Source organism: Lepus europaeus, chromosome 23 (assembly GCF_033115175.1).
Source record: "Lepus europaeus isolate LE1 chromosome 23, mLepTim1.pri, whole genome shotgun sequence".
In the NCBI taxonomy this organism is placed as follows: Eukaryota; Metazoa; Chordata; class Mammalia; order Lagomorpha; family Leporidae; genus Lepus; species Lepus europaeus.
Genome location: NC_084849.1, coordinates 26402748 through 26428502, shown reverse-complemented (window position 1 = coordinate 26428502; position 25755 = coordinate 26402748). Strand labels below are relative to the sequence as shown.

The window sequence follows — 25755 nt, the reverse complement described above, 5'->3', positions numbered from 1 at the left end:
GTTAACAGCTGGCCTCCCACCGCAGTCTCCTGGTCTGTGTAGATGTCGTAGGTGACAGCGAGACCCTTGGCCCTGGCCACAGGACACTCGAGGATTATGGTAGCACATGTCTTCATGTGGAGCCTCTGTGGGTGCCACAGGGCATGTGGGAGGGGCGAGGAGCAGGGCCCTCACTGGCGGGGTAGGTACTGTTTAGCCAGGAAGGGGGCAGGAGAGGGAGGCCAGAGGCTCCGGGGAGCCGAGGCTGAGCTAAAGCCTGAGACCAGGCCGCAGCCTGAGACCTTGCTGACGGAGCTGGCAAGGGCCAACAGAGCAGGACCTTGGATTCCTGTCAGCTTTCCTAGGAAACTCCTTGTGCCCTGGGCCCGCCCCACTATGACACAGCTGTGGCAGAGCCCTCCCCCACCCTTGCCCCGGGGTGGGGTTGGATATGCAGATGAGGAAAGAAGGGATGAACTTGGCCCCTGTTCCACAAGCTGACTAAACCTGCAGCCCCAGGGTCCTGCGGCCAGCCCTCCTCCTGCCTCCCCCACCTCTGCTGTGGACAATCCCCTGCTGTGACGCTGTGTGCTCCTGGGCCAAGGCGCATGCTCCAGGGTAAACCGGAGCCCCAGCTAAAGGCCCCCATGGCCCAGCCCTCTCCCACCAGGCAGAACAGGCTGGCCTTTGCCTAAACAAAGCCAGAGTTGTTGGACATCGTTGGCTGGAGCCTGGCCTGGCCCCTGCAGCCCACCCTTTTGAAGTGTCAGGAGGGCCTGGTGGAAGACAGGTGGCTATGTGATTCCGAACTGGCCTCTCGGGCCGACTGGAGCTCAAGCACACCTGAGGCAGCACCAGGCCTGTGGGGGCTGCAGGGCGGGAGGAACCTGGGGGCAGTTCCTCCCCCACCCCAGGCAGAGGGGCCAGGAAGGTCCAGGCCAAGTTGGAGGAAAGGTGGCTCCCCACCCCCACAGAGGCTGAGGGCATCTCTCTGGGTGCCCAGAAGCTTCAGGGCGTCCTGCACAGGTGTGTGCAGCTCTGGGCCAACAGGCAGGCCCTCATGGGCTGGAGGCAGGCTGCTTCGTCCAGGGGGAACTTTTTTCCCCCGGTCTTAAAGTTGATTCAGACATGTTCCCATAGTAACCGAGCCAGGGATGGTTCTCCCCTCCTTCCCCAAAATGTTTGCTTATTTTAGCAGGCAAGGTTTTTTCTTGTTTCAACCTAGTTTCCAGCTTCTCTGAAAGAAGCAAGGGGAGCTGAGGGCCGGGCTGGCATCGCCTCCTGCTTCTGAGGCTGTGCAGGGTGGACAAAGCGGAGGGGACATGCTGGCTGCCGTGTCAGGTGGAGAGAGCCACCTGCCTGGGGCCTTGGGGCTTAATCTCTGCATCCCAGAGGGGCTGGGGTGGTGGGAGCCCCAACTCAAGCCTGGCCAGGGGCCTCTAGAGGCACAAGGCCCTGCCCCGGCTCGAGCAGAGCAGCCCGCGCTGAGGACGTAGCCGTCCGACCCACCACACAGGCTCCTTTCCCGGTGGTCTGGTGCCGCAGCAGGTGCCTGTGGACACACATTCCCTCCTCTTTGGTCACCACTGCTTGAGGCTGCTCTACCTGACTGTCCCAGGGCCTGTCTGTCCCCTTCCCCTGGGTGGCATCTCACTCCCCAGAGTCAACAACTCATGCTGCATTCTCTGGTCTCCTGTGCAGGAGTCTCTCGGACAGAGGCCTAGATGTGCCAACCAGAACACAGGCTCTCCAAACCCAGTGTCGCCACACCTTGCAAGGCGGTTCTGCAGGGCTTGGCCAGGTCCCCTCCCAGCAGCCATTGCCTCACCACCACCCCAGCACTGAGAATCACAGAGGACTTTTCATTTTGGCCCATCTGTGGGGTGTGACAAGGAATCCCAGGTGGTTTCAGTCTGGGTTTGCTGGTGCGTGGGGAGGCCGAGCCTTCCCACGCTGGTGGCCAGTCCCCTTTGGCTAGGCTCGAGTGCTCTATCCTACCTGGAGGCCACCACACAGGCCCAGGTGGTTCTGTTTGTCTTGACTGTGTTGCTTAATTTGAAGGGAGGTACGGTCGTCATGAGCTGTCTTTGTTTCTTTCAACTGTTTGTGCTGTGCCAGCCCCAGCCCTGGAGCCTGCGTCTTCACAGAAGGCCTTGATGTGGTGTGGTGGGGAGGAAGGAAGGGCCCCCACTGGTTGGGCCGCCAGCTGTGGCCCCACCAACTGCCAATGCTGAGGGGAGGAAAAAAGGCTTTTAAAGCCCCCAGCCCTCCATTCTCGGCAGGAGTCAGTCACACCCACTCCACAGCAACTGTCGCCAGTTTGGGATGTGACCTGGGGGAGCTCCCTCCCCCTACTGGTGAGCGGGTGCCAAGTGTTCAGGAGGGGCAGGTGCAGCGGGCCCACCTTCCAGGCCAGGCCTCAGCCAGTGCCCTTCCCTCTCACACTGGGGGCTGGGATCCCCTGAGTGCGGACCCCACCTAGAACAGTGTGGCCATCGCCCTCCCAACAGCTCGCCCTGGCTCATGCCCAGTAGGCAGGGCATGCCTAGTGACCAAGAGAATCCCCTGGGATGAATAACTGGCAAGCAGCAGCCCCCAAAGAAAGAGGGAACAAGGGTATTACGGCCAGGGCCCCAGGTCTGCACCTAACATGTCTACCTCCTGTCACGGAGCCAGATCTGGCCTCGCCCCACTGCCGGCCCAAGCCTGACTCGCCCCTTGTCTCCCTCCATCACCCTGCTCTCAGAAGACCCTGTGCCTGGTGGGCCTGTGGATGGCCCCTGCCCCAGACACCAGCCCCAAGTTCAGGGCCTGTTGCAGGCTGATGTCAGTGAACACCGAGGCATGACCCTGGGAGGTTGGGCTGCACCCAGTCCCCGACGCTCCACACCACCCTTGGCATTGGCAAATGTGGGCCGCCTCTCAGGGACATCAGCACAGGGTATTCCCACCTACCTTCTCTCTCAGGGCCCGGGAACATCAGGATAGGAAAAGCGCCACACCTTTCCCAAGTCCGTCTCGCATCTCCCTCTCCCCACTGGGGACAGCTGTGACTGGTCTTGTCCCTGTGCCCACACTTTCAGGAGTGTGCCAGCTGCACTGTCACCAAGGGCTCACATCCACACGCCACTCTACAAGGCTGGGTTCTAGTCCCCAGTTCACAAAGGGGCTAACGGCTAAGGGGGTTTGGCCAGTCCATGCTGGGGAAGGAGTGTGGACGGCACTCCGGCTGTCCCAGGCAGGAGTGACATAGCGGCGGCACTGGTTGGGGGGGGGGGGCAGGGAGAGGGGCACATGGGCATCTAGCCCCGCCCTAGGAAGTGTGGCTGGGATTCCCACTGATGGGGGCTAGGAGCTGGCTGTGGTGTCAGAAGGCAGCCCATAGGGGCCAGGGTGACACTGTTGGCTGGCTCGGGGTATGGTCCTGAGTGTCTGTCCTTGTGGGTGGTGACCTCACTCTTTGGTAGCCCCCCACTCCCCGAGGGGCTGGGGCTCATGAGGCTGAACGTAGTGGCAGAGGAGGCCACCACTTCATGTGCAGCGCCGTAGTGTCCATGTGACCTAGCCTGGAGGCGGGGGCAGAACTGGCCCCGCTTCTGAGTGCTCCCTGGGGACTTTATTTGGGTGCCTCCCTTGGTCTCCCATAGCATGTCTGGGAGGTGTGGGCACTATCCTAAGCCCCATTTTACAGATGAGGAAACCATTAGCCATAGGCTGTACAGTTGTCACTCAAAAGCCCCTTTCCGCCCTCCGCCCCCTGGGCTGATCAGAGGCCTGGCTCCCCTCCTTGGACAGCAGAGCTCACAGCCCTGTCAACAGGCCCCTGCCCAGGTGGACCCAGATGCCTGCAAAGGGATGTTTGCCGAGTGAGCTCCTGCAGCAGCAGTGGCCAGTACAGAAGCTGAGGGCGTGGCCCGGCTAGCAAGTGGCCAGGCTGGATCCAGGGCTGCCCAACTCCAAGGCCTGCACCCTGAGCCACGATGTTATTGGAAATTACGAGGCCAAGTCGCTGCTCTCCCTGTCCCGCTTGTAGCATCTGCCCTGGGCATGCGGTGGGGGAGGGACAGGGCTCATCCTCAGCCCCGCCCTGTCCCACTTCCCTCCTGGAGCTGGAGTCTCTGCCCCTCCCTTGCTTCGACCAGGGCGTATGGGCTGCCCTGGCCCTGATCTGCAGAAACCGCAGTGCGTCCCCTCCAACTTTGGCCTCCCTTTTTGGCACCTCCCCTTGCAATCTGGTGCTTTCCCTGCCCGCAGGCCTCTGGCCTCCTTCAGCGCCTTCCTCGGGCCCGTTCCCACCTGCTGGCCTCCCTCACTGGTGTCTCTGTGCTCTTGTCACCGTACAGCCCAGCCTTCCCCAAAACCCCCTCCCTGGCCCTGCCCAGGGCCAGCCTCTTCCTGCCCATGTCAGGCCTACCTGAGCCCCGAGTGGACTCACTGCGGCATGTATGAGTCTGACTTTTGCAGCCTCCAGGCCTGAACAGGCCCCTTCACCCACTCCCAGGCTTGGGCCCCATCACCCGAAAGTGAGGACAGAGTGAGAAAGCAAGGAGGGTGATGCTAGAGGGTGCACCTGCCAGGGACAGAGCAGGGCCAGGCGATCAAGCAGAGGGAGCAGCGTGAGCCACCGTGGAGGCCACAGTGCAGCCGTGAGCAGGCACTGCGTGCACAGCATGGGGAGGCCATGAGTGCACTCGGGACCCTGCCGTCCTGGGCCAGCTGCAGAACGTGGACCCCCTCACGAGGGCAGAGGGGCCGGGGTGGAGGAGCGTCCTCCCCACATCACACCAGCGACCAGCCACCCTGAATGCACCGGAGGGCCCAGGCTGGGCGCTGAGAGCACAGCCGACCTGCCACTCCTCAGCGACGCCCTGCACGGCAGCGCACCGAATCCCCGCCAGCGAAGAGGAGGAGCGAGAGCTGGGACTCGGGTGCTCTGAAGCCAGCAGCGGGGCTCCTGGGGCACACATGGACTAGCAGGGGAGCGCGTTCAGAGAGGGCCCTGGCTCTGGGCGCGGCTGTGCTTCCCACCCGAGGCCGCATGTGGCAGGGGCTGCTTATTGTCCCACGCAGGCACGGCCTCAGCACCTACAGCCCGGGATTCCCAAAAGAAATAGTCTGGAATTGGCTGTGGCTTTCCCTCTTCCTCCATAATCCCCAGTCTCCCCGGCCAGGTGTCTGCTGCTCGCCCCGCCCTCAGCGGCTGTGACTGACAGGTCACCTGGCTTCCCCAGCCGCCTCCTGGTTGTCACTTAGGTCACAGAGGAAGCCCAGTCAAGTCACTCACAGTGGGAGTGGAGGACAGAAGAGAAGGGGGAACGCTCAAATTGAGGAAACATGAGCTATGTGGCTATAGTAGGAATTGCTGCAATAGCGCTATTTTTAGCATTGCTGAGATGATCTGTGGGCCAATTGCACAAGCAGAGTAAACAAAAGAAACACTTCAAGTTCTCCAGGGAAAAGTCCCTTTCTAAAAAGTCTTAAAAGGTTAGCGCTCTTGCGTGGATTCTGAGGCTCCCGGACTCTCCCTCCTTCCCACGTCCTGGGCGCTGAAGGCTCCCAGCTCGCTCAGCCCCGAGGCTGAAACCTCCCTGTCAGGTCTCTGTCTCTGGGGAGGGGCTGCAGGGGAAGCCCACAGGCCTCCACCTCGGTAGGACCACAGCACAGAAGTCCCCACCAGGCCAGGCCTACCACAGTCACTGCTGGCTTTTTTTTTTTCCCCCCAAAACGCAATCAAATGTAAGCAGCCTTTAGACTGCCATTCTCCGGTGGAAAATCTCTTCTGGCCATCAGAGAGGCTTTCCTCTCCAGATGTGGAGTCAAAACTGTGGCGACGCAGGACGCTGGGGCACAGGGGGTCGATCTGCTCAAGCCCCCAGCACCTGCGACCCCGCTGAGCCCTCGCCATGGCCCTGCAAGGGCGCACAGGTGCCATGCCTTCCTAAGGCTGCACGGCCAGCGAGGGGCAGAGCCAGGCCGGGAGACCCGCGTCCTGCGTGCCGGCCTCCATGCCGGAGTTTCTGCCCAGCCTCTCAGGGGTGCGCTGTTTATTCCCAGAGGGACAGCAGTGTTTGTCTACACATCCAGTCTGGCCCCAGCCCCAGGAGGGCCCCCTCCACTCCCAGCTGCCCCTGGGGCTCAGCCGAGAGCTCCCTGTTTAACATTCCTGAAGAGCAGAGCATTTTTCAGGGTAGACTTCTTTTTACCACCGCAAGGCCTCATTCAGGAATTTGCCGTCCCTAGGCGTCTTTCTGAGGCCCCAGGTAGGACAGTCTCAGCTGGTGGACGGCCCTCCCAGGACACTGCTCTAGGGGTAGCACGCGGCCAAGGGCGGCAGCAGACAGAGGCATGGGGCCCCAGGCAAGGCTTTAGAAAGAGAGGCTTAGGCTGGGCAGGCAGCCTGTTCAGACTTAGGACAACCTGGGCAAAGGCGGGAAGTCCAAGGCAGGGCTGGCAAGTGCCACATCTCAGGCCGGGAGGCTCGGCGAGGGCGGCCTCCGCTGTACTCACTTGGCCCACCATGCCAGGCACTGACCCGGGGACCCAGGTGAGGGGCCAGGCATTGCCTCCCATGCCCCAGAGATGGGCACTGGGACATTTGCTGCAGTGTGTGACTCCCAGGGTTAGCTCAATGATAAGTTCTTGTGGCTGCCCAAAGCCTAGGACTGCCCAAAGCTGTGTGGGGACCCTGGCTGACCTTTGAGCCCAGGGCGAAGAGGCTCAGCGTGGGGTGAGGGACCTACCCTTTCTGCAGAGACCTTGAGGCCAGGAGTCTCTGTGGGTGCGGCCCAGGCTCGTGGATCACAGTAAGAGCCTGGAAGACCAGGGCGTCCGGCCGCAACCAACACAAAAGATGCTCAGATCTTCCCCGGGGTGCCCGCTGCGGGCGCGGGCGCTGCCCCGCCTCAGAGCTCCGTCCTGCTGTGGACTCCCTCCTCCCAGCCCCTCTTGCCCTCCGTTTCTTCATCTCCAAAGGTGGGTCAGCTGGATGAGGTCAGCGGTTTTCCAGCCCTTTTTCCAAAAGAAACCTTTCTCACAGGCCCAGTGGAAAACAGATGAAAGAGCAGCCGCTCCAGCAGGGCAGGAAGGGCCAGGCCCCGCCCCTGGGGCTGCACCCCTGCTGGCCCAGGCTCCCGGGCAGAGGAGCGGAAGCCCAGGAGAGGCCAGGGGCTTCCTCTCCACCCCGGCTGGCACCCACTCTGCTGTCCTGAAGGAGCCTTCTCCAGCTCAGTGGCCAGGCCTCCTGTCCGGGGGTGGCCTTAGTCTAGGGATCTCACTCCCCCTCCTTTCTGCTCTCACCCGCCCTGCCTCCTCCCCCCCCCCCCCCCCCACTTTTCCTATTTGGAAAGTTTGATCGAGTCGCTTCTGAAAGAGCAACATTGGGTTTGGAATCCAAACCAGAGCGCCACGAGAGCCCCTGCCTGGTTACCATGGTGACAGGCTGTGGCCCACAAATGCCCCTGGGGAGCCAGGAGCTGCCCGGGAGGTCAGGCAGAGGACTCCTCCACACCCAGGGGCCTCTGTGGCGTGTGTCCCGTCCCTGCCAGGAGCCTCGGGATGAGCGCCCTAGCCGGCTCCAGGCTGTTGGCGTTGGCAAGGCCCAGGTTCTTCACCTGCAAAGTGGGGCGCTGGCTGTGGTGAGGGTCACCCGAGAACGCATTGCAACGAAGGCCACTGCGTCCAGGGGGTGTGCGGTGGACACGGGCACACAGCTGGCAGGGCTCACCAGGACCAGCGACGGGTAGATGGGTCGGATCATGGCCAGTGGGAAAGGACCTGCAGGAACGTGGTTGATTAAAGAACATGGTTTGGAATTCTGGCCTCTGAATATGCAGAAGCAGCCTGAGGCTAGGTCAGAGCATGCGGCACCTGTTGCCAGCAAGCCACGGACTCTAGATTGGCCGAGCAAGCCTGAGTGACAAGGGAGACAACCCCAGCACCTTCTGTGGGGGGAGCCCAGGGCCAGTGGGAGCGTCATCCGGAAGGAAGTGGCCACTGTCGTCTCGGCTCTGGGCTTTACTCCCAGGGAGGGACCTGCCTGGCCGTACTCAGAGGAGGGGTGAGGGAGCCTTGGACTTTAGGCCATGCCTCGGCTCAGATCCAGGCTCCACACATCCCTCCCGGCCAGTGCCTCGGGCATGAGCACTCAATTAGGTGGTGCTGTGGAGGCCTCCCAGGATGGCTGGAAAGGAGCCCTTCTGGGAGAGGGGGCTTCCAGCCCGTTCAGAGCCAGCCACCCTCAGCTTCCCTGCTATGAGGCTGGGGTGTGAGCACCCACTGCCAGCTCTGAGCCTGGGCACCCTGAGTGTACTACTGTGTGAGACTCAGGTGGTGTGGGTACAGGAGCCCCCAGGGTGTCTGCCAGTCCACAGTAAATGCGGTCAGGAACACTCCCAGAGGCCCGCACTGACCTTGAAGTTGGCCAGGCCAGACGGTCAGACACCAGGGAGAAGGCAATCCAGGAGGAAAAGCCAGGGGAGGCAGTGGGGGTGTGAGGGTCCCTCTCGGGGCTGCAGGGGACGGCAGAAGAGCGGCCACCATCCCCGCCAGGAGGCCACTCTGTACTCAGCAGACACCCCAGGGTGTCCAGGCAGGGAGCACCGTGATTGAGGGCGGGGGGACTTCAGGCCTTAGAGGGCAGGCAGGCCCAAGAGGCTAGAGGAGCTGGAGAGAGTGTCAGCAGGGCTAAGACCCCCTGCCTGAGGCTGAGGAGTGGCGGTGGGAGACGGTGGTTCAGCTCAGCTCCCCGAAGAGCCTTGGGTTCTGCCACTGGCACAGGAACACCCTGCGGTGTGGGAGCCGCTCTGTATAAGTGGCCCCACTCCTGCGAGGACCCTGGGTGGGAGGGCCCCGTGCTGTGCCTGGGTTGAGTCTGTGGTTACGTCTGCGCTGTGTCCGTCTGGGCTGGGGCAAGCTCTGCAGATTGGAGACTGAGCCCTGCTCTGTGGGGACAGACCTGTTCCCCTCCCACTGCTGTCACTGTGCAGAAGGAAGTGGTGGGACTCCAGCCGGCTTGAGACCTTGAACACCTGTGGCGGCATCAGCTCTGCCTCAGCCCTCAGCTGTGTGTCGTGGTCAAGCCCGCTGTCCCACCAGACTGCCACTCAGCTCAGCCCCCTCCCCAACATGGCGCTCCTGTGAGGGAGGACACCGGGCGCAGGCCACGGCCGCTGCCACCCCTTCACAGCCTGAACCCAGTCTGGTCACAAGGCGTGTGCCCCTCCTCTGTGGCTTCCCCGTCGCCCCCACGCGCACACACCGGGCTGGGCCGGAGGACCACTCTCCAGGGACCGGGGGTCGGAGGGACTGTCCTCGTTTCCTCGGTGTGCGTGTCAGACACGGCTCTTCTGTTCGGGCTTCCTCCCGAGATGAAACAGGCAGCTCAGCAGCGCTCCGAAGAGTGGGCCACTCTCGAAGTGGGCTGCGGCTCCTCTGCCCCTGACGTGGGGCGGGGCCTGAAGCGGCCCAGCGTAAGCGCCTTTTGCTCTCAGGAGCCCTCGTGACCCCGAGCTGCTCAGATCTTGGCCCGAGGAGCCTCGGAGCCTGCTGGCCTCGCTCCTCACCCTGCCTGTTCCCCCAGAAGCTACGCAACCCCGCTCTCCACAGAGGTCACCTCCAGGTGTGATGCACGCGCCCCCTGCACACACTGAGCACCCTTCCCCTCCACGTGATCTTACCCATCCCAGGCCCCTGCCGTCCTTGCCTTCCTCCGGCCAGCCTGCCTCTCCCTCACTTGGTCCTCACTCGATCCCTCTCTTCCCTGGGAAGCTGCCCCGTCCCCTCACCTTCCCTTCCCCGTCCTTGTTTCTCTCCCGCTGTGGTCTGCTCCCAAGCTGCCAGGTGAGCTGTGCTGGCACGGGCATGGCCCCGTCATTGCCTGCCCGCTGGAGCTCTGCCTACTGGGGACAGGGGACCACGGTGTGGATGCAGCCCAGACCAAGGGACAGGCAGCCCTGAATGGAGTTCTGCCATGGCCGGCCATCTCTCTTCCCCACCTGTGTCCTCAGGGGTGAAACAGAGAGGGTAGTTGTTCTCAGTGATGCCGGAAGAGGGAGAGGCCTTCCAGCTGCAGTGTGCAGGCTGAGCAGCTTCTGAGTCCCATAAGCTCTGGACCGCGCGGCTTTGAGGAGGAGCTGGGGGGGTCCGTGTGCCTGCGGACGAGGGGCAGGTTTCTCCATCTCAGCCTGGGGAGGAGGAGGGAAAGGAGATTGGCATAGAACTGCAGCCTTCAGCCACCATAACTCCAAACAGAAACCCAGCCTGGTCACACAGAGCCAGTGTACCACAGCAGGAGGCAGGTGCACCCCGGGGAGCCCTAGTGCTGGCAAACCAGCTGGCAGCCTCAGAGCGCCATGCCACAGCATTGGGCCAGGCGGGAACCAGGAGTGACCTGCACATCTGCACTGGCTCAGGTCTTGAGAAAGGACGGCTGCAGAGTGGCATCGAGGCCCCTGGTCCCCTGGGGAGCTCAGCTGGCAGCCCCTTGGGACTGGGCCTTGGCTGTGCAGGGCTAGGAACCTGTTGCAGCAAGCCAAAGGCCAGTCACACGTTTCCAAGGAGAGCTATGGCGACTTAAAGGGGCCGCCCACGGGCCTGTAGTAGGGGAGCTTGGTGGAAGTGGCCTGGGCTCCTGGGCCCCTACAGCTAGCTGATAAAGAGCTGCTGGAGCCCTCAGCGGCCTAGACCTTCAACAGTGGTCTAGAGGTGGGTAAGCAGCTGTCGCTGTCTCTGTGGGGCTCTGGTCAGAGGCCTGTGTCCTGGATGTCCAGGTGCTTTATGGGTAATTAGAACTCACGGGACTCTCCTGCATAGGTTGCTGCCAGGTGCCAGGAATCACAGAGAACTCTCTGGGACCTGAGACGGGCAGGCCCACCAGCCTGTGCCTGTCATGGTGCTGTCACAGGGAGCCCCCCTGGGGGCCACAAGGAAGTGGCTCTGCCATGGGCCATGGCGTTCCCACTGTCAGCTAGAAGGTGATGATGCCCCCCACACGCCTCTGGAGGGCTCGGGGTGCAGGGCACCAGTAATGCCAGGGAGGCCGGCGCCCACAGGACCCTGAAGCCCAGCTGGGAGCAATCTCCCTTCAGAGAAGTCATCCCAGAAGCGTCCCTCAGTGCCGGCTTGGACAGAGCCCCTGAATCCCCTCACCCACCACCGGTCTCCCTCCTGCTGTGACAGCAGCTGGGGCCTCAGTGCGCTCGCCTGGCCTGGCCTGCAGACCCCTTCCATCTCAGCGTGTGGGAGAGTACACCCATCAGCCCACTCCTGGGCTCTGTGGGACAGGCATGTGGGCTGTGGAAAGCTGGGTGCTGCCTGCCAGGGATGGGTCTGGAAGCCTGTAGGAGGTGGGAGACTGGTATCCAGAGAAACACACAGCCTAGCATAGGCACCTAACAACCTTCGTCCCGGCCTGGGTGTCATGAGCGCGTTCTCAGCTCCTTTCGGTCCAGCCTGCTCTTACAGGAAGTAGATACGGTACGAAGTAAGGTCATGAGCTGTGCGAGGCGCGAGTTTCACTTTGGCACCTAGTCTTTGTGTCTGTTCCAGCAGCGCTGGGGACAACCGGGAGGAGTGGCCCAGCCAGCTCTGGAGCCAGCCAGGCCGGGAGGATGGGTCCTGGCCTGATTGCCACGTGGGTGTACTAGTGTCCATTCCCCCTGAACACACCGCCACCTGTATGGTGTTGTATGTGTTGACTGCACGGTGAGGGGCTGCCAGGGCTTTATTGATGGGTGGATTTAGATGTCCTTGCTTCAGACCGTCCAGCCATGAGGAGCCCTTGTCCTCACACAGCATGGGGGTGACCCGTGGTGACCTGCATCCCCTCTGCTTGTGAGCTACACCTCTAGGAGACCAGGCCTGCTTCTTCCGAGTCCCCAGCAGCAAGCCCAGTGCCAGCAGGGACTGGTAGCCCTCCAGGAGCTACAGAAGACACCCCCCAGGGAGCCGCGGGCAGGCGGGCAGAGAGAGCTCAGTACCTGGGTGAAGGGGCAGGTTGCACCCAGGCTGATTTGGTAAGCCCGGGAATGCGGGTGGGTAGGAGGCAGCCTGGCGCTAGGACAGGTGAGTGCCATGTCATGAGGACACATCATCAGGGCGAGCCTGGTGGGTCTGAGGCCTCTGAGGATGGAGAAGCCTGGGAGCTCCCCATGATGAGGGGACAGCAGCACCTGCGTCTAGCCCAGCCAGGCTGGCCTGGCTGGGCTGTCCCTGCCTTTCCTGGTTCTCTCCCCAGCTGGGAAATCGGGGAGGCTGATACACGAAGAGTGTGGGTGCTGGGGTGGTTGTATGCTCTGGGGTGAAGGTCTTCTGCTTCTGGGCCATTCCTTATCTGTAGAATGGGCACAGTTCCTCTTCCAGGCAGGGGGCCTGCACTTCCGTGCTGGGGCAAGGAGTACCAGGGCTCTTTGTGGAATGCGGGGAGGGGGGTGTCCTGAGACCTACCTGCCACACCCAGCCCTGGCCCTGCTAGGAAAAGTCTCTCCAGTCCCTACCCCCCCACACACTGCCTGAGTGGATCTGCAAGGGACAGCACAGGTGTGGCACATCCCGCCACTGCCACCGCCCCCCAACCACCGGGAGCGAAAACAGCCCCCGCACCGAGTTGGCCGCTGCCATCCCCGCCGCCCCTAACCCAGGCCCACAAGCTTCCCGCGCTGAGCGCTGCGCCGGCAGCGGGGCCGGAGAACCCGAGAGGATTGGCCAGCCAAAGTCAGTCGCGCTGCTGGGCCCGCTTCCAGGCGAGCGCCGGCGCCCCGTCCGGCGCTGCCCGCCCCGCCCCGGCCCGCTGCGAGCGAGCGAGCGAGCGAGCGAGGCTCCGCGGCCATGGCCCGGCGCCCGCCCTAGCTCCACTGCACAGATGCCACGCCGGAGCCGGAGCCGGCGGGTAGGAACTTGCCCGGGGGAGGGGGCGGGGGCCGGGGACCGCTGTGCCTCCTTCGCCTGCGGGGCTCCTCGCTTCCCTGCGCTTTCGCTCGGTCCCTCCCGGGTGGGCGGTAGCCCCCAGCCCGCAGGGCGCAGCAGGAAGCCCGCGGGGCCGTCTTTTCCCTGGAGCCCCGGCGGAGGAAGCCGGTGAACGGCAACCCCACGCCCGGGCTGGTCCGGTGCCCCGCTCGGCGTCAGGTGGGCAGCCGGGGACCGGCCCGGGCGGCGGCGTTGGCGCGCGGGGGCGGCCAGCGCCGGGGGGAGCCCGCACACGTGCCCGCGGCGGCGGCGAGCCCGGCCCCGCCAAGCCCGGGCCCAGGAGCCAGCGTGCGGAGGTGTGCGCCGCGCGAAAGCGAAAGCCGCCCGCCTGAGCAACTTCGCAACGGAAGGCACCGACGAGGAGCCGCGCGCGGTACCGCTCCCGGGGATGGTGAGCGGGCCGCCCGGCCGGGTGGGCAGCGCCACCCCGGCGCGGTGCTTCCCGGGCTATAAATAGCCGCTGTGCGGGGGCGGGAAGATGGTGCCAGCGCTCTGCAAACGCTGGCCCTGCGCGCTGGGCCAGGACCTCGCCCCGCGGCAGGGTGGGAGGAGGCCTGGGGGTGGAGAGTGAGGGTCTCAGGGCCGCCGCGGAGCTGGGGGGTGGGCGGGCCTGGCTCACGCACTTCGTTGTTTTGTTTTTCCTTCCCTGTCTCGGCGTGGGGCGTCCGGGGGGGGGGGATAGCACGGCCGCGCTGGGGACCTGGTGCGTGATGTCTCATTTGGAAGCAGGCGGGCGCCAGCTGCAGGCAAATTGCAGGCTTCCCCAGCCGCCGGCTGCGTGGAGGACTCGTTACCTGTGGATCGCCCAGGGAATCCCGCGCCCTCGGTAGCCAAACCGGGACCGCTGGGACCCGAGCCGCACCGAGGGGGAGGAGGGGGCGGGGTCGCAGCCGGCGAGGGCGCCCCTGGCGGCCTCCGCACCTCCCTGCGGCCAGAGAGGGTTGGTGGTGGAAACTGCAGGAACTTCCTGCCCCCGGGGGAGTTCAACCTGGGTAGCCCGCACCTTCCCCGCCTGCCTTAGGCTTGGCCACGCGAGCCACAGCTCATTAGGGCGATGGGAGCTGGGCACTCAAGCCCAGGACTCCCGCGCAGTGGGCTAAGGGGGAGTGGATGGCCCCGCGCCTGCCTGGTGGGCCGAGGTCTGCCCTGGCACAAGCCTGCTCTCCCGGCAGTGAGCTGTGCGTGAGATCTCTGTGTTGTGGAATGGGCAGCCCAGGAGCTCACCCGGCTCCCTTCCAAGGCATCTTGCTGTTGGGGTGGGCTGGCCAGGACAGGGCAATCCCCGGGACTGTGGAGGAGGATTCCGGTATTTTGCGCACAGCTGCTCCTGACCCCAGGGCCCACGGTCCAGACCCCAGACTGCGTCCTGGTCCTGGCTGTAACATCAAGGCCGCCCTGGGCCCAGCAGCAGCAAAGTTTTGGTGCTTCTCTGGGACACACGGGCCCCTTTACCCTCCAGGCCCAGAGCCCTCCCTGCTGGGCACGGATGCCAGCCACTCCCGCCCTCGCTTGTTCTGAGACTAGTCACCGTCACGCCGGGGGGGGGGGGGGGGGGGGGGGGGGCTACAGGAAGCCCTCTGCTGGGGGACAGACTCTCCCTGGGGGTACTCACAGCGCTGTTTTTGAACAGGGCTGAGAAACCTGTTCACCTGTCTCATGTGGGCATAGGGGGCTGGCCCGGGACGGGAAGGCCCCAGAAGACAAGGTGCTCGCCTCCCAGGCTGCCACTGTCCCCTGGGGTGAGCTACCCCACCGTCCTGATAATCCTGCAGATTCGTGCCCAGAGCTCACGGCTCAGCCACCTCCCCATGGGATGGCAGGCTCCGTGGTCATCTTCAGTGAGATTTTTGACAACGGGGGAAATAGGTGTGCACTGTCTACCGAGTCGTAAACCAAGATAAAAATCTCCTGGTCTTCTACATGGAGCAGAGTTTTAGTTTTTTGTGTTTTTTTTTCTTTTTTTTTTAAGATTCATTGATTTATTTATATGAAAGGCAGAGTAAGAGAGGAGAGACAGAGAGAAAGAGATCTTCCATCTACTGGTTCACTTCCCCAAATGATCACAACCACCAGGGCTGGGTCGGGCTGAAGCCAGGAGCCAGAAGTTTCATCCGGGTCTCCCATGTGGGTACAGGGGCCCAGAGACTTGGGCCATCTTCTGCTGCTTTCCCAGGCACATTGGCGGGGAGCTGGATCCAAAGTAAAGCCACCAGGACTCAAACCAGCGCCCATATGGGATGCTGGCCCTGCAGGCAGCGGCTTTACCTGCTGCGCCACAGTGCCGGTGGGGCAGACTCTCAGGGAGTCTGCACTGCGCCCCGTGGGTTCCCCATTTCTTCATCTGCCAGGCAGGGCCGCCTTCTTCTCCCCCTACTCTCCTTGAAGAACCCTTAGAGTTCTCACGCTAGTAGCCAGCCTCTTTTCTGTCCCCTCCCTAGCCCCTGGGGGGATTTGTGCATCTGTGGCAAAAGCTCCCTAGAGCCTGCGTTAGGCTGGGTGCGGCCCTCCTGGGACCCCCTAGAGCTGCTCTAGGGCGGCACTGACGTGGGGGGTGGGACTTGGAGGCCACAGTTTATGGTTTGGACCTGGAATGCTTCTTGCTCCTTTTCTGGGCAGTCTGCAGGCGGCCCAGTGGGCTGCTGACCCTGCTCTTCTGGCCTTACTCCCATGCGCGCAGACTTCCCTCTCAGGTCAGGAAGCCCGGCTCTGCTGAACAGACCCAAGGTCCACATGTGAGCAGGAGAGGTGCAGCTCTCCTGCCCCCCCTCCCCAGCCTGCCCACCCCAGGGAGTTGTGGCAGGGCAGCCGTTTCCGTCCAGGACTCCAAGCCAGGGGCAGCCCTGTGGAGAGTGGCTGGCCTGGCCAATGTCCAAGAAAGCCCCAGGCAGACAGGCTGCCTTGGATTGAGATAGCCTGGGCCAGCTGGGAGGGAGAGCCCTCTGTGTGTAGCCGACGGGCACCCACACAGCTGCTCCCTTGTCAGGCTGCTCGTCCTGCTGCCTTGCCCTTCCCAGCGCCTCTGTGAGGCACCCAGACAGCCCCTTCAGGGGATGGCAGAGTGGACTGCAGGGGACACAGCGATGGTGCTGAGGTACCTGCAGTGTGGGGGCCACCGCTCAGCCGGCAGGGGTGGGAGGATTGGGGGTGTCCTTGTCCAGAGCTTCTAGTCCCCGCCTGCCCCATGATGGGCATTCCAGTTCCCTCCCTCCCTCAGCCTCCCTCCTTTCTCCCTCTCTCTCTCTCTTTCTCTCTCTTTCTTTCTCTTTCTCTCTTTCTATTTATTTATTTGAGAGGCAGAGGGAGAGAGAAGAGTTTTCCATCAGCTGGTTCATTCCCCAGATGGCCGCAATGGCCAGAGCTGAGCCCATCAGGAGCCAGGAGCTTCTTCCAGGTCTTCCTTGCAGGTGTGGGGCCCAAGGACTTGGGCCATCTTCTCCTGCTTTCCCAGGCTATAGCAGAGAGCTGGATCGGAAATGAAGCAGCCAGGACTCAAACTGGCGCCCATACGGGATGCCGGTACTTCAGGTGCAGCTTTATATGATGCACCACAGCGCCAGCCCCCGTCCTGGTTCTTGAAAGGTGCTTGGCCAAAACAACCAGTTGGTCCTCTCCGCATGCGGGCCCCACGCTTCCCGTTTGTGCATCTGAAACAGGACTGCTGACTTCTGGGTTTTTGTGTGTTTTGTGTGCGAGTGTTAGGTGAGGGCAAAGGCCCAGGGTGGTAGGGCGACCTAGGGACCTCTGAGCAGCCTGTGGCAGGTCCCCTAACTCGGCCTCTCTTTCTGCACAACAAGAGGTGTGTCGGTTGTATAGGTACAAGACAACTCTTAGTCCTCAGCCTGAGCCTCTCCTGCTCCGCCACTAGGTCAGGAGCGCGGCGCTCGCCTGGACCTGAGCCCTTGTTCACCCTGCCTGGCTTTTCCAGGGGCACCTGTTTTCCTAAGGGGAAGGTCTTAGCCTGTGCCCTCAGGACAGAGAAGGCTCCGAGGAGAGCCGTGACTGAGCGTGGGGTCTGCAGGAGACAGGGCTGGGAACCCTTGGCCATGGGTCTGTATCATCTGTCACTGCCCTGGCTGCCTTTACTCACCGGTTCTCAGCTCCCCTGGGAAGGGCTCCATGGACCACCACCACCACCACCCCCAACAACTCGCCCCAATGAGGGACCCAGCTTCTGAAACCATTTCCTGCAGGTGAGAGTTTAGGAACGTGCATCCAGCGCTCGGCGCAGAGTGTGGGGCTCCTGAGTGTCTCAGTGACCTCATCTGCCAGGCAGGAGCCCAGGGCCCCCGGAAGGGCTGAGTGCCCCGTGGCTGCCCGTGTGGACCCCAGACTGCCTGTGGACCTGCTCCGGCCCTCCCTTCCGGTCCTGGTTTGGGGGCGGGGGGTTGGCCTCCCTCCATCTTTCCCAGCCAGGGCTCCTTTTAACTCTGCTGCCGCTCAGCTGCCCTGCAGGCCTCCCTGAGTCCCTGAGACCTGTGCCTTCTGGGCAGGGTGCAGTGGGGCCTCTGCCACAAGTGGGACCCGGCTGTACCCCTTCCTCCCGTGGGAGACCACGGTGAGGATGGTGGGGCAGATCAGCCACGGTCCCCTGCCCAGTACCCTGGCTTCCTCGGGGGCTTCATAGCCCTTGCTGGGCACGCACTGAAGGGGCTGCCTGTGCCCTATGGAGGACGGCTAGGTCCAGTGCGTCCTGGGGCCACTGGGGCCATCACAGGGCTCTGGCTACACACACAGGCCTGACTCAGGGAGAAGGCGGAGCTGTGGGCTTGCTCGCCGCCCTGCTGGCTCGGGCCTCTGCCAGGCCAGCTGTCCCTGGAGGCTCGCCTCATGGCCAGGAACCCAGGCCCCAGGGAGGAAGGGGTCGTCCTGGGGGTTCCTGTTAGCAGAGGGGAGTGAAGCTGGGATCCTGGCCCTGTTGCCTGGTGGCCACATCCCCAGGCCTGGCCAAGAGAGGCTGACCCTGGGGATGAGGAGGGACAGGTCCAAGAGACAGAGACAGGGCTCCCACTGCGGGACATGTGCATGGATGAGTGAGTGAGTGAGTGAGTGAATTATGAAGGTGTGTGAGGCAGCCAGGCCCCGCCCAGGAAACGTGTCCTCCATCAGGAAAAGGCCCATCGAGAGAGCAGATGGAACGAGGGCACACACAAGTGGGATCCGGTGGTCTCGAGCCTCCAGGCTTAGAGCCTGGACGTGAGGGGGTGCTTGTCCCTGTCTTGTCTGGTCTTCCGTCCTGCCTGCGGTCAGCAGCAGTGTTGTGGAAGGGAGGTGGGGATCCCAGCAGGGCGCCGCCGTGGGTGACGGGCTGGGTGCAGACCCAGGACGGGGCTCTGGCCACAGTGGCTGCTGCAGTCGGGGAGCCTGTGTATTCCACGACCCCAGCCTGGCAGGTGGTCCCTTTCCCCTTGCCCCCCTCAGATGTTCTCTGTCTCCTATGAGGCCTGGCTGCGGTCAGGAGAGTGGACGGGTCCTTTGCTGCCCCTAGCATCCCCTATCCTGGCCTCCATCACACCCCAGCGCCAGCACCAGCACCAGTGGGCTGGTGCCACCGGGTGGAGGAGGCAGGAGGGAAGAGCCCAGTGTCCTCTGGAGCAGATGTCCCGGGTGTTCCAGGTGGGGCTTGGGTGAACCTGCAGCTCTAACGCCAATCACCGAGCACACTGTCTTACTTCCGTAAGCGGGGGACAGCCCCTGCCCCAAGCTGGTGAGACTGGGCCAGTGCCCAGCCACCAGGCCACCCCCATGCAGTCCCAGAGTAGCCCCCTTCGGGTGATGCCGCAGTGGCCTCCGTGTTCAGACTGGTCCCACCCCACCCCCACCCCACTGCCCACCCTCCAGAACAGGCAAATGCGCTGAACTTGGGAGCAGGGGTTTGCAGTCCCGGTGTCCAGGAGCCCAGCCCGCTCACGCCTTCTCCACCTGCCAAGTCTGCCGTGCCCGTCTGGCCCAGCCTGCAAAGGGCCCAGTGCGGTTTTGTCTCGGGCTGCATCTCTCCATCCCCGTCTCTCCTGGGAGAGCAGTGAGCTGGCTCTCGCCTGCCCCCAGAGCCTGGCCAGGTGGGGGTGTGTGTGCCCCTGTCGCCCTGCTCACAATCACAGCATTGCCGCCTTGCAGCAGCTCTCTGATAGGTGAGAGGCCCAGAGCATGCGATTAGCTGCAAGTGGTGTCCTCTCACCTGTCCAGTTGATTGTGGACCCCCTGTCCAGGAGAAAGAGGAGCCAACTCGGGGTCCCCCAGGCCAAGGCAGGAAGCCCTTCTCAGGCTAGACTGCTCACCTGCTGTGCCAGGCTTGTATCGGGGACCGGAGACTCATACCTACTGCCGGCCAGGACGCTGCCAGCCAGACCCACCCTTGACCACCTGAGGGGCTGACATCAAGTAGTCTCCTCGGGAGTCAGAGGAGGGTGGCAAGCCAGGAGGGCTTCAGAGAGGAGGTAACCCATTGCAGAGGAGCTGTCTGGGCATTGGTGAGGGCTCACAACATGGAATCCATAGCTTGTCAGGCCAGAGGTTGTGAGGGGGCTGTGAGTACCCCTAGTTGAGATAGAGGAGGGGCGGGCAGCAGCTCAGCCTTCATTCCCCAGGGGCCGACCCTGGGGTTCCAGCACCCCGTGAAGGAGATGGGACGCTCCCCAGATGTACAAGCGAGACAGACGCTCTCAGGATCATGGAAGAGTCAGCACCCCTCCCTTCGCACACCCACCCCCAAGTGCAGTTCTCATACCATCTTCCCCTGGAAGCTCCCCAGGGAGGGCCAGTGCCCCCCCATCTCCACCTGGGCCAGGGGTCCGTCGGGAGAAGGGGCCTCCCACCTGACCTCAGGGGCTTCAGGGGCTCCGCAAGGAAGCTGGGGGGAGTCGGCGAGAGGCAGGGTCACCCCCCGATCCCGGCCTGGCTGTAGCTCTGGGTTTTCCCCTTCGTGACCCCAGGTTGGGCAGGCACACTTTAACTGGACCCCCCCACACCCCCAAGTGGATGTCAGGTGCCACCATGGCATCAGGATAGCACCAGGAACCAGACCCTGGAGCTGGCAGTGGGCAGAGGTGCCCGGTACGTAGCGGGTTAAGCTTGGAAGATGGGGGTGGCCTCACAGGCCAGTTGGGCAGGATGCTGAGAAGAAAGGGGAACAGAGGGGCTCCCCATGAGCGAGCTTTGGCTGGGGGGAGGGGCCGGCGTCCTGGGAGCTTCAGTGGCCTTGTGGGCACTGCTGGAGGGCTGGCGGGAGGAGCCTGGTTTGCCAGCAGTAGTGTGGCCACAGACTGGCCACCGCCCTCTGACCCCCACAGTTCCACCTCCGTCGCCGGGTGAAACCTGGGGCAGAGAGATGCCCGCACTGGGCTTCTCGCCGTCATCCCTTTTAATCAGGCACGACCCAAGTGGCACACGTAAGGGACGGAGCCAGGCATGCATGTGCACCTGCCACCATCGATGAGAAAGGACCAGGCGGGGTGACAGCGCTTGGGTCCTGGCAGCGTGGCGGTGGTGTCCCTGAGCTCCGGCCGCCAAGGCCCTTCTCATGCACCCTCCCCACCCGCCCGTCCGCAGGGCATCTGGCGGATCCCCGTGGACGAGATCGACCGGCCAGGCAGCTTCGCCTGGCACATGAACCGCTCCATCGTGCTGCTGCTCAAGGTGCTGGCCCAGCTCCGGGACCACAGCACCCTGCTGAAGGTGTCCTCCATGCTGCAGCGGACCCCGGACCAGGGCAAGTGAGTGACGCCGAGACCCCGCACGTCCCAGCCCTTCACCTGCTTCCCCCAGCTTGGGGCTGGCACGGTGCTGCCAGGTCGTGGGGAAAACTTGCACTGGGGTAACCGTGCTACCCCCAGCAAAGGCCGCTCAGAATGGGGTGGGCATCTGGGGGCGGCTGGGGCCGACAGTGGAGACAGGGACTGGCCTGGCCCTCCTCCGTGCCTGCTCCACCTCACCCCCTGGTCTCATTCACCTGCGGTGTGCCAGGAGCTCAGAGGGGCCCCCAGCTGGATCCTGGAGTCCACAGGAGACGGACCTGAGGGAGGGGAGCACCTAGCAGGTAGTGTGGATCCAGGGCAGCAGCCGGGTCAGGCCAGAGACCTGCCGGGGGGTGGGGGTACTCCAGGAGGCTTCTGGGGAAGCAGACCCCAGCAGGTGGACAGAAGAGGGGGTGCACTGAGACGGGACCAGGCATCCCCAGAACAGACGGAGCCCAGGGCCACCCCCCAGCTGGGCCGTGTGGTATCTGACGCTCTCCTGTCTTCTCCGGCCGCCCGCGTGACCACAGGAAGTACCTGCGAGATGCCGACCGCCAGGTCCTGGCGCAGCGCGCCTTCATCCTCACGGTGAAAGTGCTGGAGGACACGCTGAGCGAGCTCGCGGAGGTGCATGCCCACACCCCTCCCCACGCCCTCCTGCTGCTCCCCCGCCACCTGCACCGGCCTTTCCCCTCTCCCCACCCCAGGGCAGGTGCAGCTCAGCACCCAGAGCCTGTACCCAGCAGGGGCTTGGTGCAAGGACTCAGGATGGTGCCCCCACCCCAACCCAGGCCAAGAATGCCTATGCAGCAAGCACACGCGGGGGTCCCGGGCTGTCATCCTGGGGTCAAAGGCTACTCAGGAGTCCCATCAGCCCCTCTGAGAGGGTGGTGGGGCAGCCAGAGGAGCGGAGCAGGAAGGGTCCTTCCCAGGCCGTCTCTGCACCCAGCATTCCCCCCTCTATCCTGTTAACTGAGGTTTGGCCCTGGCCAGCCAGCAGAGTTCCCACAGTGCTGGGTGGGAGAGGCCTGGGCTGCGCATCCCTGGCACCCAGAGGCATGCCCTGTTGCCATGGAGACATGAAAGATGCCGTTTTCCCTCGATTTCCCTAGGGGTCAGAGCGGCCAGGACCCAAGGGTGGCCTCCCCGGAGCCAGGATGACCACCGACGTCTCGCACAAGGCCAGTCCCGAGGAAGGCCAGGAGGGCCTCCCCCACCCCAAGAAGCCCCCTCTGGCTGATGGCTCGGGGGCAGGGCCCGAGACAGGGAGCAGAGTGGGGCCCCCCAGCCACCGGTCAGTGGCTCTGGACACTGGCGACACTACAGACCAGGGCGGGGAGCGGAAGGACAAGGAGAGCCCACGAGTGGGGCCCACCGAGCCTATGGACACCGGCGAGGCCACCACTCGCCGCCCAGACGTGGAGCGGACGCCGTCCCTGCCGCCAGGCCGCCTTCCGAGGGACCGGGGCCCCGAGAGCCGGCCCACCGAGCTGTCCCTGGAGGAGCTGAGCATCAGTGCCCGGCAGCAGCCTGCACCCCCGGCCCCGGCCCCACCTGCCCCCGCCCCCACCACTGCCACAGGGGCCCGGGGGGGCGGCCACGCTGACGAGCCACCCCCACGGCCCAGCCGCAAGAGGAAGCTCCTAGAGGACACGGAGTCGGGCAAGGCCCTGCTGCTGGACGCCTACCGCGTGTGGCAGCAGGGCCAGAAGGGCGTGGCCTATGACCTGGGCCGCATAGAGAGGATCATGTCGGAGACCTACATGCTCATCAAGCAGGTGGGTGGGTGCCCAGCCTCACCAGCCCTGCCCCTGGCCCTCCCTGGCGTCCAGGGGAACCAGCGCCAACACCAGGAGTTCTTCCTGCCGGGGTTATGCACGCTTATACACTGTTCCTATGTAGGAGGTTTTCCGCAGCCAGCCAAGTGATGAACTTAACAAAAAAAAAAACTCATTCAACCTTGAAGCAAGCCCAGCACAGGGCCACAGGACCCCCAGTTGTGATGGGGCCTCTGGATGCCTTTGGGGTACTTCCTTCCAGACCGAAAGGAGGCTGCAGCCCCCGGCGATGGCCAGGGCACAGAAGGCATGAGTCGCCTTATTGATCCTCCACCCGCTGGTTTACTCCCCAAATGGCCCTAACAGCTGGGATTGGGCCAGGCCAAAGTCAGGAGCCAGGAGCTTCCTCTGGGTCTCCCACACAGGTGCAGGGGCCCAAGCACTTAGGCCATCTTCCACTGCTTTCTCAGGTGCATTAGCAGGGAGCTGGATAGGAAATAGAGCAGCCAGGACTCGAACTGGCACCCATAGAGGATGCGGGCATTGTAGGTGGCAGCTTTACCCGTTATGCCACTGTGCTGGCCCCTAGCCTTTTTGTTTGGAAGCATACATGCCCCTTTTCCTAGGTTAACATCAGGGTGTTACCCTTAAAAGACTCTGAGAATTTCGGTGGGGTGGACGCCCCCACTGTGTAATTTCTCCCCCATCACGGTCACTCACAGACACTGCTGAGAACGTGTGCTGGCCCCACTTCACCAATGTCCTCCGTTAATTCCCAGTGGTCTTGGTGACTAATTAGGCACAGAAACACCAAGTGTCGCCTTGCAGCCTGCTGACGGTCGGCCTTTGCCTGCCTGGCCCTGTCCACCAGCTGTGCGTGCGTGGCTGTCCCCCTCACACCGTGCCTGGCACCTGCCCAGGGTGACCCCCCAGAGCTCCCGTCCCCTGCCCACCTCCGTGTGCCTCGAGCTCCTGGTCCCCAGGACACTGCCATGGCACACAGCTGTCGCCATCCGGTGCACCCGCCCAGCAGGCCGGAGATTGTGGAAAGCTTTTGTCCCACTCTTCGTGGCTTAAGGGCTAGGTGCTGAGCCTCAGCTGCGCTGGCCACCTTGGTCGTGACCCTTATTCCCGCCCCTACTCCCTGCTCCGGCCTCAGCCCTCGAGGGTGTGAGTGACAGCCACAGACATGAGCTTGGTGCGGCGGGAGGGGCAGCTGGGTCTGCACCTGGCACCCTACCACCTGGGAGATGGATGAACACTGCCCATCTCCCCGGGCAGGGAAGTTCACAGGGGTTGGGTGCCCCTGGAAGCTGTTGTGTGACGGCCGTGCAGGCAGGGCCGAGCCACGGCCTGGGCCCTCTGACCTCGGGTGTCTCCTTGCTCAGGTGGACGAGGAGGCTGCACTGGAACAGGCCGTGAAGTTCTGCCAGGTCCACCTTGGGGCCGCCGCCCAGAGACAGGTAAGCCCTTCTCTGCACCAAGGGCCCAGGCTGCAGGCCCACCGGGGGCTAGCGGTCAGTGTGGGTGGAGCCTGGGGCCCACGGGGAGCCCTCCTGCCAGTGCTGATGTGCATGTGTGACCCGTGGGGGCCCCCTCGGCAGCTGACCTGACCTGGAAAGGTGGCCCCGTGAGACAGAGGTGTAGAAAGAGATGCTGGAGCCTGGCCGATGAGGAGCTGGGTCAGGGAGCGCAGAGGGGACTCCTCCTGCTTTGCAGGGGTTGGGGAGGGGTCCTGGTGTTTATTGTAAAAGCAGGGGAGAGAAAGGTTAGCATTGTTGCTGTTGGGGGGAGAGGGGATTGAGAAGGCAGAAAGACCAAGCCCCGGCCCCCCAGCCCAGAGGGACAGTCCAGACCAGAGGCTGGAAAAGGACAGAGAGAGGTCCAGGCACCTCAGGCAGACCACAGGGGCAGGGAGAAGACTCGGGCCTGGACGCTGGCGTCCAGGGGCCTGCTGGAGGCGGGACCCCGGGGACCAGCACTGGTCTTGAGCTCTGGGGAAGGCCCAAGGGTAGGGTTTGGCTGCATGGAAGGGTCCCAGTGATTGAGGAGGTGGGGTCGGAACTCAGTGGGGGGTCGTATAGCAGGTGGCAGGCAGCTGCAGGTCAAAGGGTTTGGCAGTGGGGGCCTGCCGCTTGAGTAGGTGCAGCCTCTTGTCCTTGGTGGTGGTCTCCGGTCCCCAGCGGCTGGCTGGTGGCTACCCTCAGGTCCACACAGGCTTCCTCACAGTAAAATAGGCCGTCAGCTACCACGCCTGCCCTGAGCCCTCCATCCCTAGGTGTGATGAAGTCCAGGGGATGGGCTTCGACCAGGCAGGCTGTGGGCCAGACAGGGGGCCTTTGGTGTGTGTGGGGGGTCCTCCCGGGGCCAGAATCTCCTGGAGGATGTGCCCCAGCCTGCGGGCAGTGCCCCCAGCGCACGTGGAAGCTTCCCTTACTCCCAAGAAGCCAGAGTGAACATCTCGGCCACCACGGCCGCTCCCGGCCCTTGGCACGGTATCTCTGCCCCAGTGGGGCAGGGGCCCATGTGGATGGGGACCGCCCGGGAGAGGAGAAGGCTGCAGAACGCCTTCCCGGTGTTGCAGATGACAGACGCACCCTCCCGTCTGACCGACGGCACCTGAGGGAAACCGAGGCCAGGCAAGACCAGGACCTGCCAGAGCCACAGTGCCAGGCCCCTGGGGCGTGGGCAGGCAGATTCCTTTCTTTCTGAAAAAGTTAGAGACAGAAGGAGAGACAGGGAGGTCTTCCATCTGGTTCACTCCCCAAATGACCGCAAGGACCAGGGCTGAGCCAAGCCAAAGCCAGGAGCCGGGAGCTTCTTCCGGGTCTCCCATGCGGCAGGTGCCCCAGGACCTGGACCATCCTCCACTGTTCTCCCAGGCCATAGCAGAGAGCCGGATTGGAAGTGGAGCAGCGGGGACTGGAACCGGCGCCTGTATGGGATGTCAGGCGATGGCTTTACCTTTTAGGCCACAACCCAGGCCCCAGCAGGCAGAGCTTTCTGTCAGGTTGGGGCATGGGGGTGACCAGAGCCCAGGGACCCAGGCCCTTACCTTCTGGGCTGCCTGCTGCAGGGCCACATCAGTCCCCTCTTGGGGTGCAGAGGGGTAGGGGGAGGTGGCCCTGTAGTCCTGAGGCCTCCCCTGGACATTCAGGCCCACGTGCCATGTCCTGTGCCAGTGAGTTGCCGGTGCCCCTGGAACTCTGTCTGCACCTCCCACCCAAGACTGCCAGAGCCTGGGCCAGGATGGGAGCCTGCTGTGATCTGACTGCCCTTGTCCAGCCTAATCTCAAGGGGCCATTTCC

At 63.6% G+C, this 25755-nt stretch overlaps 1 protein-coding gene across 4 annotated transcripts in view; it reads left to right on the top strand.

The window, feature by feature from the left end:
• Positions 1–25755, top strand: part of CABIN1 (calcineurin binding protein 1) — a 135551-nt gene that overhangs the window by 103916 nt on the left and 5880 nt on the right. For all 4 annotated transcript variants that reach the window (XM_062182042.1, XM_062182041.1, XM_062182039.1 and 1 more), the window contains exons 30-33: positions 20485–20648; positions 21200–21296; positions 21782–22447; positions 23836–23910. In XM_062182042.1, the coding sequence (XP_062038026.1) occupies positions 20485–20648; positions 21200–21296; positions 21782–22447; positions 23836–23910 (1002 nt within the window). The remainder of the gene's footprint in view (positions 1–20484; positions 20649–21199; positions 21297–21781; positions 22448–23835; positions 23911–25755) is intronic.